Source organism: Colossoma macropomum, unplaced genomic scaffold (genome assembly GCF_904425465.1).
Source record: "Colossoma macropomum unplaced genomic scaffold, Colossoma_macropomum, whole genome shotgun sequence".
NCBI lineage: Eukaryota > Metazoa > Chordata > Actinopteri > Characiformes > Serrasalmidae > Colossoma > Colossoma macropomum.
Window position 1 is genome coordinate 6,961,022 of NW_023494802.1, and position 13,831 is coordinate 6,974,852.

General features: G+C 38.4%; 1 protein-coding gene across 2 annotated transcripts in view; it reads right to left on the reverse strand.

Annotated features, from left to right (window-relative positions):
- Nucleotides 1-13,831, reverse strand: part of stat6 (signal transducer and activator of transcription 6, interleukin-4 induced) — a 56,091-nt gene that overhangs the window by 40,662 nt on the left and 1,598 nt on the right. For both annotated transcript variants that reach the window (XM_036592167.1, XM_036592166.1), the window contains exons 2-5: nucleotides 10,140-10,288; nucleotides 6,945-7,089; nucleotides 5,731-5,814; nucleotides 5,425-5,611 (exon numbers count right to left, since the gene is read on the reverse strand). In XM_036592167.1, coding sequence (XP_036448060.1) covers nucleotides 5,425-5,611; nucleotides 5,731-5,814; nucleotides 6,945-7,089; nucleotides 10,140-10,270 — 547 coding nt within the window. In that variant the 5' untranslated portion in view covers nucleotides 10,271-10,288. The remainder of the gene's footprint in view (nucleotides 1-5,424; nucleotides 5,612-5,730; nucleotides 5,815-6,944; nucleotides 7,090-10,139; nucleotides 10,289-13,831) is intronic.

The window sequence follows — 13,831 nt, forward strand, 5'->3', positions numbered from 1 at the left end:
TTGATTTAAATGTAATACATAATACATAGTACATTGTACATAATTTCTGCAGGAAATTTACCTACAAAAGTTTACATACACCTAAGCTAAAGACATTTAAACCAAATATTACACAACAGAGGTCTGCGATAATTGTCTGGGATAATTTTCAGTGTTTTGTGCAGTAGTGGGTGGGAAGGCAGCCCACTGTAGGCAGGAGAGGGCCAAAGCATGCATGGGGAGAAATCCCACAAATTAATAAATAGCCTGAAAAAGCAGAACAATCACTAAATCATATACATAAACAATTCAAAATGATAACAATAAAACAGTTAAAATGAATGAAGTCTTTCTAAAGAGTTGTGAAGCAATTAATCACATGACCATCACGCAAATTCTCACAGCTTACAGAGACGGCAGAGCCTTCAGTCTGACGGCCACAGCTGCTGAGCCCAGCAAAACACCAAAAATAACCGCTCTGTGGTTTAATTCCTGCTTTGTGTTTACTGGGAATAAATGGCTTTTGGTGAACTTCAGAGTAAGTCTAATGACCAAGACTACACAGTTATTTCAGCAGACGATATTTGTGAATAGACTGTGTTAGATATTAGATGTCAGTTCACCTTGATGGAACTGCAGGGTTGGGAGCGGGAAAAAACGTTTCGGTTGCAAGCAGGAGCGGGACAAATGACTCCAATTTGCTAAAGGAGTGGGCGGGATCGGGATAAAAACAGTCCCGTGCAGACCACTATTTCACAACATCACACATTATAAGTGACCATGCATTTCTTTTGTCAAGTCAATATGGGCATCTACTTTGTTCACATCAAAGGTAATTTTAAAACACCATTAGATTAGAGGCATTTCAGCTTTAATCCACTGTATCAGAGTTTGAGTGAGTGAAAAGTTTACACACACCAAGCTGTCTGTGTCTTTAAACAGACTGGAAGATTCCAGAAATTGATTTAATGGCTTTAAGAAACTTGTAATTGGCCAATTGTCATAATTACGTGTTTATTAGAGTGCACCTCTGGCTTTATTTAAGAGTCTACTTTTAGAGCCAGTGCTTTATTACCCTTGATAGTACAGGAAAATCTAGGCAACTCAGACAAGCAACTGAAAATACCATATGCATCCGTACAAACAACTGTATGCAAATATAAAAATCTTGAGACCGCATAGATACATCATTCAGAAAAGAGGCACAAATAAACAGGACAAAGACCTAGCCTTCTGAAGGGGTAGTCTTTGGTCAGATGACATAAAAATGTAACTGTTTGGCCATGATGATCAGCACTATAAGTGTGAAGCTTTTAACTCAAAGAACATAATCCCAGCTGCGAAGCATGCGGGTGGCAGCTTCATGTTGTGGGGGTGTTTTGCTGGAAAAGGAACTTGTGCACTTGAGAAAACAGAGGGCATCATTAGGAAAGAGGATTATCTATTAAATACTGAAGCAACACCTCAAAACATCAGCCAGGAAGTTAAGACTTAGTCACAACTTTGTCTTCCAGCAGGACAATGATCCTAAGCGTTCACCCAAAGTCACTTCAAAACAACAATGTGAGAGTGCTGGAGTGGCCATCACAAATCCCTAACCTGAATCCCATAGAAAATGTGTGGACTGGAGTAAAAAAAAGTCTGAGCAAGGAGGCCCACAAACCAGACTGAATTATACCAGTTCCGTCAGGCGGAATGGGCAAAAAAGTCTGGCAAAATATTATAAGAATCTTGGGGAAGACTACCCCGAAGAGTTTGATTAAAAGGCAATCGCTTAGAAGTCATTATCATCTAAACCTGAGTCAGTAAAGCTTCTGTTAGTCAGAATAGAACCTGTTCTATGGTGAGAAGAATTGATAGCATGCTTACTAAGCTAATACTAACCAGCTCCTCTCTCCTCATTAGCAATACTGCCTAAAATTTAGCAGTTGTTGCTAGATTGGTGGTTCGTGTAAGAGAGGTGAACATATTAGGTTGTCTTTTAGTTTCAGTAAGATGTGCTGGCACAATACTGACAAATCAGTACATATCTTTGTCACTGTGTCATCCTATTGAATGGTTCTGCAACCCAGAGTACATTTACCTCACTGTTTTGAGAAAACTGCACTGAGCATAGTTTGTAACCACGTTTTGAACCGTGTCTACGTAGAAATGCCACCAGAACAGTTACTCTCTGTGCTCAGAACTGTCCAGCCCTAAAAGGTAATGTGTTCTCTGGAACTGTGTTCTCTGGAGTGATGGAGCACCATCCAGTACTTTTGGGGGTGAGTTGGAGTGCCAGCATTAATCAGTCAACATCAGTACCACAGCTCACTAACGCTTTTGTAGCTGAATGCAATCAAATCCGTTCCTACATCGAGTGTAAAGCCTGCACAGAGGATTAGATGTTGTTACTGTAGCAAAGGACGCCAAACTCCCTATTAATACCCTTGATTTCTGAATAAACGCTAATGAGTCTACAAACTTCATGATGTTATATTTTATATATTTTTATATGTTTTGCACAAAAACAGACACAATACTGATGACTCACATGGACATGCAAAACCTCACAGAGGCATGGGTTCACTCATGTACGCCTGTTTACATTACTATAGTGACAAAGTTAGGGCCATGTATTCCCTCTTAACGTCATTTTTAAACAAACTCTGGCTAGCATGCACTGCACTCTCCCTAATGAGACAGCAGACGAAGGCTAATCACTTCAGCCTGCAGCTACGTATTAAATCACCACTAATCAGTGAGAGCTACGGCAAACTGCAATCATTTGTACAGTCATATGCAAAAGTTTGGCGCCACTGGTCAAATGACATGGTGTGTTGTTTTACGAGGTGAAAGTAAGTGAGGACGTCCTGTACAGGGAACACCCTTTTGCAGAATTACTGTTTATTTGCTGAATTTAACATACTGGGAAAATAAAACATTAAATGTGTCATATGTAAAGGTTATGGCACATTTTATATTTTATTCCAATATGTTAAACTCAGCAAATGATTACATTTGCAGAAAAATGTCAGGTTTAAGTGTGTTTCCTGTAGAAGATGTATTCACTTACGTTCACTTACAAAACAAAAAAAACATCATTTTACTGAAGGTGTTTAAAACTTTTGCATACAACTGTGTATTATGCACACATATTTTTACAGGCATCACATGCAGTGGTTTTACTGAAACGCCACAAAGCAGTCCACTCAAATACACTGGAGTGGACACATGCATGAGCCTGGCCGAGTTTTTGCACTGCAGCCTTGATATGGCAGCCACTCAACATTTTGTTGGCACATACTCATCCAAATGGTAAGTCTCAGTGTAATCCACTCAAACTAAAGAGAGTTTACTCGGTAGGAAATAAGCTCATATCGAAAAATATTTTTGGTTGATTTCTAAAGTAGTAGATTTAGCTTAGCATGCACATAACAAACATGCTGAAACACGCTCAGCAAAGACAAGTTCGATCTATGTTAACCCTTATAAAGCCAACGTCACTCTTGCTGTTTGCTGTATGTTCGATTTACACTCCCTTTATTTACGTGCCCAAACTGTCTGGAACAAATTTCTTTTAAAAACTAAAAAATAAATTACAACACATACACACATCTCTCCATGGCAATTCATGTATACTTTTTATTCTAAAATTTTTTACTTTTATTGTTGTATGAGAGTATGGGTGGCAGGAGTGTTTCTTCTGTACTACTGATTACAATCATTATTGCATGCATTCCCTCTTGATGAGTAAAAGGCCTTTTTCACTCATAAATGCGAGATGCCAAACAGATTTTTCATAACACTCTAATGGCTGCTTTCCATAAACGGCAGTGCTAGCAAAGAACCGTCCAGCTTTGCCTGCTCTGCTAGAGTAAGACCTACAAACGATGCAAAATGTCATCAGTATGAATCGTCCTAAATCTGACATTGCATACTCTTGCCAACATTCTGCATCTCACTTTACATGACATATGATAACCAACAAACAATGAGATCAGCTAGATTTAACCCGTACAGCTGAATTTGACCATTTTTTTTCTGCAGTGAGGTGTTTGCTTATGAAAGTGAAAGAAGGCAGCAATGAACTGTCCCACAAAGGAAAGTCAAAACTATATTTTACTGAATGTCAGCTTGTCTGAATGTAAAAGTGATTTTCACCACTGCAACCAGGCAATCATTAATGCTAAACCTTGTCAAGGCATACAGTTGTATGGAGAAGCTTGAACACCCCTAGTCAAACTACATGTTTTTTTTATTTTTTTAAGTAAAAAATAAGTGAACGCACCTTCTACATGGATCAAACTTAAATATGCCACTTTTCTGCTAATTTTATTGTGCAGTTTCTATTATATGCTGAATTTAACATATTGGAAATAAATAAGGCATGACATATATCTTTTGCACAGGTTACATTTTATGGCCCCCTTCATATGTTCAATTCAGCAAATAAACAGCAATTGTGTATTAAAATGTGCTTAAGTGTGTTCTCTGTAGAGGAGGTGTTAACTTAGAAAATCAAGAAAACATTTAATCTGACCAAGGGTGCCCAAACTTTGGCAAACAACAGCATAAAAGGACTAATTAAAGGGGACCTATTATGCTTTTCTGGTTGTCCCTTTCCTTTAGAACATCATTTAGCTTTCTGTGCATGTAACCAGTCTGCAACATTACAAGGATTAAATTACACACCAGAGGGAGAAACTCTCTCCCACAGAAACCACTTTTCTCAGCTGCCAGAAAGGCCTTGTTGGAATTCAAGGCCTTTTCCTTTGTTATAAGATGTTGCAATCTTGTAACACAATCTTTTTGCCCATCTACCACCAAGCTTGGCACACTCACACACAACACGCAGCAACTACTGGAGGCCAGGAACAATTTGTTCAATTCTGTAGCCATGTCAGGAAGACGCTGACCTGATTTTTAGGATCTGATTCTGGCTCAAACTGATACTGCAGAACCAACGCTGTTGGAAAAACAGCCACAGTGGTATTTACAGCTGCTCAGGAGAGAACGGCCTGTCTGCAGGCTGTAAGACAGGGGAGGAACATGTAAGGGTGGAACTGCTCTGGCAGTTGACCAATCAGAACAGAGTGGGCAAGACTGACCAATCAGAACACAATGAGCTCATCAGAAGGCTGGGCTTAAAGACACAGGAGCTCTAACATAGCGTTTTAGACAGAGGGTGAATAGAGATTTAAAAAATAATGTGTGTTTGAAACAATGAAGCATGTAAATCTATAGCAAAAATAAAATTATGAACATTGAAAATGAGCATAATAGGTCCCCTTTCATCTAAAAACTGTACATAAGTCATGATGTTAAAACAACGAGTAATATTGAAGGTACATAGCATGTGACGAATGAATATATTACATCATTAATATTAGTTTCAGGCTAATGTATTAGCATTAGTGTGTAAGGTGGAATGAGAAATGTTGAGCGTTTGAGCAGATTTTGTACCTTGCATTGGCTCTGCTTCTTGCTTCTCCCAGTTCAGCTCCTCCTGTAGCTGGTGGATTTGCTGACGGCAGGTCTGAATCTCCAGCACTTTCAGCACCAGTGCGTCCACGTCATGGTTGCTGGCCTCTCTGGGGGGCTGCGTGGTGCCGTTGATTGGGGTTGGTATTTGCTGGAAGGGTTGCATTGGCTGAGGAAAAAAGTGAGCAACCACCGAAACAGCTTTAGTCTGAAAGTGAACGAATACACAACTGACACAAAGTTCAGTTTAAGTACAAACTAAAAAAACTACTAAACGTATTGGCTTACCGCTTGTCTAAGCAGGTGTCTCTCTTTCCTCAGAATATCCCTCACTGTCCTCACCAGCTGCATTGGCTGGGTCTGGAACACGCTCTAAAAAAAGTAGTTTCAGCAGGTTAGGCTGCACCTTTGTGACCAAATGTAAAGGTGCAATGAGCAGGACTGGATGGGCTATGCAGGTGAAGTGGTTTGGGGCTATAAACTTAGAAAATAACAAAACAATAAGCTAACAAACTGAAAAAAAATTACTATGTTATGTTATATATGAAAATAATTATGCAGTCTTTATCGTAATAGTCCATGTACTTTATAAAAGCCAATGGAGAATTCACATGCTTCTGTACAGTATTGTGCAAAAGTTAGAGACCACTTTACTTTTACTGGATTTAATTTCCAGTCAAAATGGCCATTAAGCACAAGTAATACATTTTTCAGCACAAGGGCAAAAACATATTTAACAGAAAATTACACAGAAGCCTCAACAAAAATATAATATCAGACATTTTCAGTTTTGTGTGTCCACTGTTTGCCCTTATTACATCTTCAATTTTCCAAAGTCCAGTCTTAGAAGTTGGTTACATTTTCTGCTTCTCACAATCCAAGTAACCTGAAACTCGTTCAGTGATTTGCAAATTTTCTTATTTTTGTCTATTTCTTTTTCTCAGTGAGGCTTCTTGACAGCTACACATCCTTTCAGACCCATAGTGTTGAGTTGTCATCTCACAGGAAGGATGGACAGAAACACTTTTTTTTTCCAGATCTGAAGCGGCTTGATTTTCTGTTCTCTCTCAAAGATGAAAGCTTTAAGTTCTGTTTATCTGATAGGGACAGTTTTGGTGGTCTAGCAGGTCCTGCACCGTGAAACTCCTTTTTTTTTCACTTATTTTCCTCTGACTTTTCTCATGCAAGTGGATTATTGTATATCTAATGTCCTCAGAAATATCTCTTGAAAAATTAATAAATGTTTTTATGGGAAATCAATTAAATAATGAGTGGTCACATTTGCACAGTACTGTATATGTCTAAAAATGCTAAAAGTAATACAATAGTAAACTGTCTTATATCAAATGTAGGTAATGTGTTCACGCAAAACATAAGAGGCCTTTCGTTTTGTCTGGACAGAAGATAAAGGTCTAGGTCGTTTATGAACACAAGCAATACAAATGTGTTTCACATTACGATCCATGTGTTCAGGCTTCATGTGAAAGATCTTATACGAGTACCATGTTCCGGCTGATGTGCTGGAGTTTGACCCTCTCCACGACATTGGGGTTGTGGAAGGCCACTTCATGCAGGAGCTCCACCATCTGATCCAGCAGCCGCCGGGCCAGAGGCTCCTGCTCCACGTTGTCCAGGTCAAAGTCCTCCCTGAGACAAAGACACGCACATCAAATTCTTATGCTGTGCCTCCATCAAACAGACCACACCGTAAAGCAACATGCACTGATATGGGAATTGTGGGCCGATGTCGATGTTTTATATTTTAAACTTTTAAAAATGTAGAAATCGGAACTACGTTAACCTCCATTAATATTACAGAGAAATGTAACACTTATTTATGGACAGTTACAAATGCAGTAAAATTAATAAAATGCTGACAGTACGCAAATGCTCTGCTCCTCTGCAGTACAATCAAATACTGGTTTGAAATATTGGTAAAATCTAAACATATGTATGGTGGACGACATGGACGAAATAGTATAATGTTGCATAAAGAAATTTTCACGATACACAATTTGTTTCACAATATCTTGGCACACAAATAAAAAAATGCTAAATGATTTGTATGGAACATTTAACACGTGCTTAATCCAATTAAACATGACTAACTATACTCTCTAACAAAACACAGTTTTTCAGAGTTCTGTAAATACTGACGATATCCACAATATGCTCAAAAAAGCATACTGAGTACTAGGGGTGGGAATCTTTAGGCACCTCACGATTCGATTCGATTACGATTCAGAGGGCTGCGATGCGATTATAAAACGATTATCGATGCATCTCGATGCATCTTTTTTCTCTATGCATGATTTCTATCTTCCTACTGTCTGAGGACTTGGTAGTTTTAAAGCAAAGTATTTGTAATGATCCATAATGTAAATGCATTACGGATCATTACAAATACTTTGCTTTAATTATCTAAAATATGTTTTATTAATAAATCAAATGGAAGTGATGTGGCAAGTGAACTAGAAGGCTCATTCAGAGACGCTGCTGCCAATCATCTGCGATAAATTGCGCTGTTGCCCTGAAATAAGATCCAGTGGCAATGGGTGTCCACGCAGCACGAGACTGGACGCTGAATCTCGGCTCCACAGTGTGCAGCATAGCGCGAAAGCCCTGGTTCTCAACGACTGAGAACAGACAGCAGACAGCAGGTCACATAGCCCCGAAGTCTGGCCTCGAACGAAAAAAACAGATTAAGACGAACATTTGGAGGACTTATTCGCATTTATAAGCAGCGCGGTTAGTTAAATCTGCTGAGAGACTGTCTTTCTCTAAAAAGTTGCGAAAATGAACTCGCTTCTCTTTCGTATTTTCCCGTTCCACCTTAAATGGTGCAGCAGTTACATTCGGCGCCTAAGGCAGAATTTAAGGTGGAACGGGAAAATTAGAACGAGAAACTGGCGAATGAGAAGCGACTTCAGCCTCGTAAAACAGCCGGACGCTGAGACATTTTACAAGAAACTCTTCTAGTTTTGAACAAAAGTTTTCTGGTGGAGATGGGAGGAAACCGGCTAAAGCTAAAGCTTAAAGCAGAGCGAAGTAAATCTGCGCTCTCGTTTATATTGTTTAGCCCATACTAGGACATTAGCACACACTGAGACATACTGGGCATTAAATGTTGTGGCTCCCAAGGTGGTTTGACTTCGTTGAAAGGCAAAATGGCTCTTCTTATCATTTGTGTTGTGACTCCTGATCTAACCTGGCTTTAACGCAGAGGGAGCCGGTCGGATTTCTCGCTCCTCCAGTTGTGTTTTTGTTATGTGCCGCCACAGACTGTCCGGGCGCTGCACTTTCCCACTTCCAGTTCCGCCTTTTGCCTTCCGTCAACATTACGATATAAATTAAATATTTAGAAAATCGATTTTTGACGTTGAATGAATCGATTCAGAATCGTTCACGTCCGCATCGCGATGCATCTAAGAATTGAGTTTTTCCCGCACCCCTACTGAGAACCATGATAACAATACATTGTCGTCATACTGCCCACCCCTTTATATGTGGTGCATATAAAATCATAAATTATATTGTGGCGTATAGGCAAAGAAGGACGGGGGAAACATTGCTTGCCCTAGGGACTCTACTCGAACTCTGTGAAGTTGCAGGGATGTCTGACCTTCGAAGGGGGGGCTATGTGGCGTCCTGCTACTGACCGTGCTGTCATAGGAGTGCTGGGCAGCAAATCTCCCTTGCTGCCTGTTTAATAAAAGAGCATTTGCCCACATGCCCAATGTTTCACTCCAGTTCTTCTTCATCTAGATGCTACAATATGTTCCTTATATATTGCGTAATATGATTTTGCTGTCGGAAAATAACGTTGTATTTCCATTTTTTGGGTGTTTTTCGTGTGTCAAAAGTCATGATGAATGGACTAAGAGAAATGGTTCAAAATGACCGAGAATAAAATCTTGTCCCATTAACTTACATTAAAAGTTAAGGTTTTTTTCTTCCTCTGTAAAGTTACTTTTTTGGGGATACAAGTTTTATTCCAACAGCTCAATCACACAATGCATTTAATTATATCTCATTTTTTCAGATTTGCTAACAAGTTGAAATGCTCGCTACAAATGGCCTAAATCTGTATTTTTTAAGCATGCAATGAGAAACAACACCAACATAAATCCAGGACACTCATAACAGACTGTCATAACAGCCATCATCACTTCATATCAAAGATTATTTCTTTTGGCTGGAAACTCAAGGCAAAGGTTAAGCCTAAATTATCAGTCCTCAAAAACAAACAGTAAAACGGGCGAGTTCTGCCCACTACTGAACCACTGCAATCCATCACACAGCCTAGCTATCAGTTCAGGTATTTTACTAATGTTAGTGAGAGGACCAACAGGAAACTATGTGCTTGGGAAAATATGTGTATCGCTGTGGTCATACCAAAACCTCATCATGCAGCGTTTTTGTGTTTTTTTCTTCACATTATTTGCCACTGCTCTTTTTACTGTCTGGATATTACTTGATAAAGGATGAACAGAAATGGTCCACATGAACTTGGAATGAAATCTCTTTACACTAACATATATTAGTTTTGTTTTTCTTCTTTTCCTATGAAGTTCCTATATGAGACCAGGTTTTGTTACGTCAGTGACAATACAGTTCAAAGAATATATTAGACACTGTTGGTATATTTAATACATTTCTTATCTATGCTATTTAAGCTAATTGCTATGTTACTGTACCATCTCTGCTCCTCGATCCAGTTGGCCAGGTAGTGCCTGACGTCTATGGGGAACGTGTCCGGGTAGAGCTCGCTCAGGGTCTGGTTGGATAGATGTGGAAGCTGCTGGGAAATTTGCATCCACAGCGCCATAGCGAGGTAAAGCTGAAACTGTCACAAAATAACATATAAAGATTACAGAGCTGCACCAAGAGACAGGCTTAAACTGGAATGACTGGGTACAATACAAAAACCAGCACTTACATACACAGTACCATACAAAAGTCTGAGACAGAGAAGAACATTTTATGGATATCTATACAAAACATTACTTATATCTTGGTTAGAAGAGCCCAGTTAGATTCCTGACTTCTTGCTGTACTTCAACAGTCATAATTTGTTGTCATGATGTTTTTGTTACTACACCTTTAAGGCCTATATATGTAAATACAACTGGGCTGATTGGCTGCCCTGTGCCTCATTCACAAAGCAGTCCAGGCTGAAACACTCCTTAGAGCTTCATTGTGAGTGGGCGGGGCTAAACTGCTGTAGGCTGAATAGGCGGATCTATGATACCACAAAAACAATGAATTCAAAATGGGCTGTTTTTGCAGCTTGGATTCCATATATAAACTGTGTGGACTGGGGGCTGAATAGTATGTTTTAAAACTGTAACAACGTTTTCCTTTTACATTAAACTCTTTTATTTAAAAAATCATATCATCAGCAGCAGAGGCACAACGATACCCTCACAATTCAATCTGAGTCATGAAACTTTGTTCTTAATTCTGTATTCCAATGACATTTTCAATACAATTCGCTTGAAGAAAAAATATTATAACCATGTTGTTACACAGCTTATTAATGACAGAGTTGAAGGCAGGCGGAGTGCTAGAGTGAGTTATTCAGTGGTGCTGAATGTTCGTAAACTTGGATGTTCAAACAACGCAGCTGCATTAGATATCATAATCAATAGAATTTTTATGTCTGTGACACACACTGTCACTGTTTTTGCACTGCAATATCACAACATCACGATTCATTACTAAACCCCTAACCTGATTTCAGAATGACTGATTAGACAACTAGGTAATAGAGGGTAACTGTAAATACTGGACCTCCTCGAGGAGAGTTTTGAAAACGGTCTAGTCTTAATAATCTAAACAAATACATTCTTACTGGCCTGATAAACAGCTTTACATATAATTTTCTCAAATGCTTATTATGAGGCTTCTGAACAGTACTGTGTGCAGTAGTGTGCAAAAGTTTTGGTGCCCCTGGTCAAACGACATTTTAATTTTCCAAGTGAAATAAGTGAACACGTCCTCTGCAGAGAACACAGAGAACACACTCCTGCACATTTTAATGCGGAATTACTGTATAGTTGCTGAATTTAACATATTGGGAAAACATAAGACATAAAATATGGCCTGTGAAAAAAATTACATTTTAGATTTCATGCTTTATTTTTTCCAATATGTTAAACTCTGCAAATAAATAGAAATTTGTAGAACATTTTTTAACAAGCATGTTCCCTGCAGGGGATGTAATGACCTATTTTCACTTAAAAAATCAAACAAACATGTAATTTGACCAAACATTTGCATTCAACTGTATATTATAGCTTAAAACATAAACACAAAGTTTCTGCAAGCAAATGGAAGAATGTAAAGTATAGAAAAATCTGGACCTTACAATGATGACTCAGTATGCTGTAAAAGGAAATAAAGGACTTAAGGGATCATTTTTTTCAACACAATATGGCCCTCTCAAATAATTTGCTCTTTCATCATAGCACTGCACACTTCTCACCCTGAACAAAATAATACACTTGTTTTCACTATTTTCAGAGTCCATGATTATATAAAGTGATAACAGGCTGAGAGTAGTCTATCTTAAAGGCAATCCTATATCAAGTATTCATAAATAAATAAATAAATAAATCTTTAATTTGCCCCATTTCATTGCTGTCGGACCAAAACCACTTTTTTCACCATTTTTTATTCTACTTATTAACTTACACTTAAAGTTAAAAATGTTTTTCTTCTCCTGAGAAGCTGTCACTATGCGGTTTTGTTCCAACAGCAACAACATGACCAACTTAAAGCCGTGAATAAAGCCATGAAGCCATAGGGTTACGAACATGCCATCAATTGAGAAGTGCTGAGAAGTGTTAGTGGTATATAAACCTGGACTAAAAAAAGGAACAGGCTTGATATTTTGCTCGATAGCTCTCTCATTCCTGTTCTGTGAGGGACTTTTGTAGGCCGCTTGTAAATTAGATCCACATTCAGTGTTTCGGGTTTAGTTGGCCGTCAGTGGTCTTTTTGCTTTCATGTGTTGTTTAAGAACAGGAACCGGGGGGTTGGTGGTCTGACTTTTGTTTGGTGTGAGAAAAGAGAGTACCCAGTACATCCTACATCCTGTCAGCTTTATCTCCAGCTAACATAAGGAGACGGAGCACACAGTATACAATAGATGGTGCATCTTGACAGTTTTTTAAATGAACTGTGCAGTTGTTGTGCAAACTAGAGTGGACCTACTTAAGTCTGCTTGGCCAACACACTAGTATTGTTTGCTTGTTGCAATGAAAAGTGTAGTAGTTGTAGTATTGCACATTTTACACCGATTAGCCTAATTATAAAGTGATACACGCTGGAAACCCAATATTTTAGACGTAATTATATTAAAAACCACTGGGCAGAATATGGTTTAGAGCTTGACAGGGTTGTCACAGCTGTTGCTGCTTATTTTTGACTTCTTTTTCTCATGTTAAAAGACGAGTATCATAGGAGTCTCTGCCACAAACTGCTACAGCAAACATTTAATCACGGAGGTTCTCAGGCCAAAAATTTAAATTTGCAAAAATTTGGAAACGTTTGGAATCATTTTATTAACAATATTTACTTTTATTTTATATGCAACAATAAAAGAAAACATACATTGTTGATTAAAATATTACCATCTATTCAATAAAAGGTATTTTCAATGCATTATTTAATATTTCAAGAACTGAAGGTATTAATTGACAAATAACACACGGCAATTATCTATGTACAGTATTTTTATCTGCCTTGAGATTTGTCCATTTTTGAAATATGATCCAGATATTCATTTCATTATAACTTAATTTTCAATGTTGTAGAGCTTTTAGACATTGCATTCAGTATTTTAAGAAGTTATTACATGAAAAATATGCTGTAGTTACCTATACACAGCAATTTCTTGTGAAGTTCTCTGCCTTGAAACATGACAAATTCTGAACATTAATTTATTATACACAATGTAATTCTCAGTGCTACTCAGCTTTCTCAGACATTTCAGCATCTAGGGTTCTGTTCATCGTTCTGGATTCAGTCTACCACTAATTATTTGAAACCTGTGAAACTGCACAGAACTAACATATTAGAATCACTTAGTATCTGCAGCCAAACTGGTCTTACACTACTGAAAACACTGACCCCAACTTCAGAATAGCAGTGCATCTAAGAGACACACGTGTCTGAATTTATTCTTGTTTGACATGAGCTTATCTAAACAATATTGACGTACAGCTCTGATCTTCATCAGCTCCAATGTCTGCAGCACAACAAAACCAAAACACACAAGGGTGTGTCTGATAATGAGTCACCAAAAGAAGCCTTAACAGACTCTAGTAGGCCGGGTAGTCCCTGTGAGAGGGTCCGTACTCTGCAACTGTATTTCTTTACAATA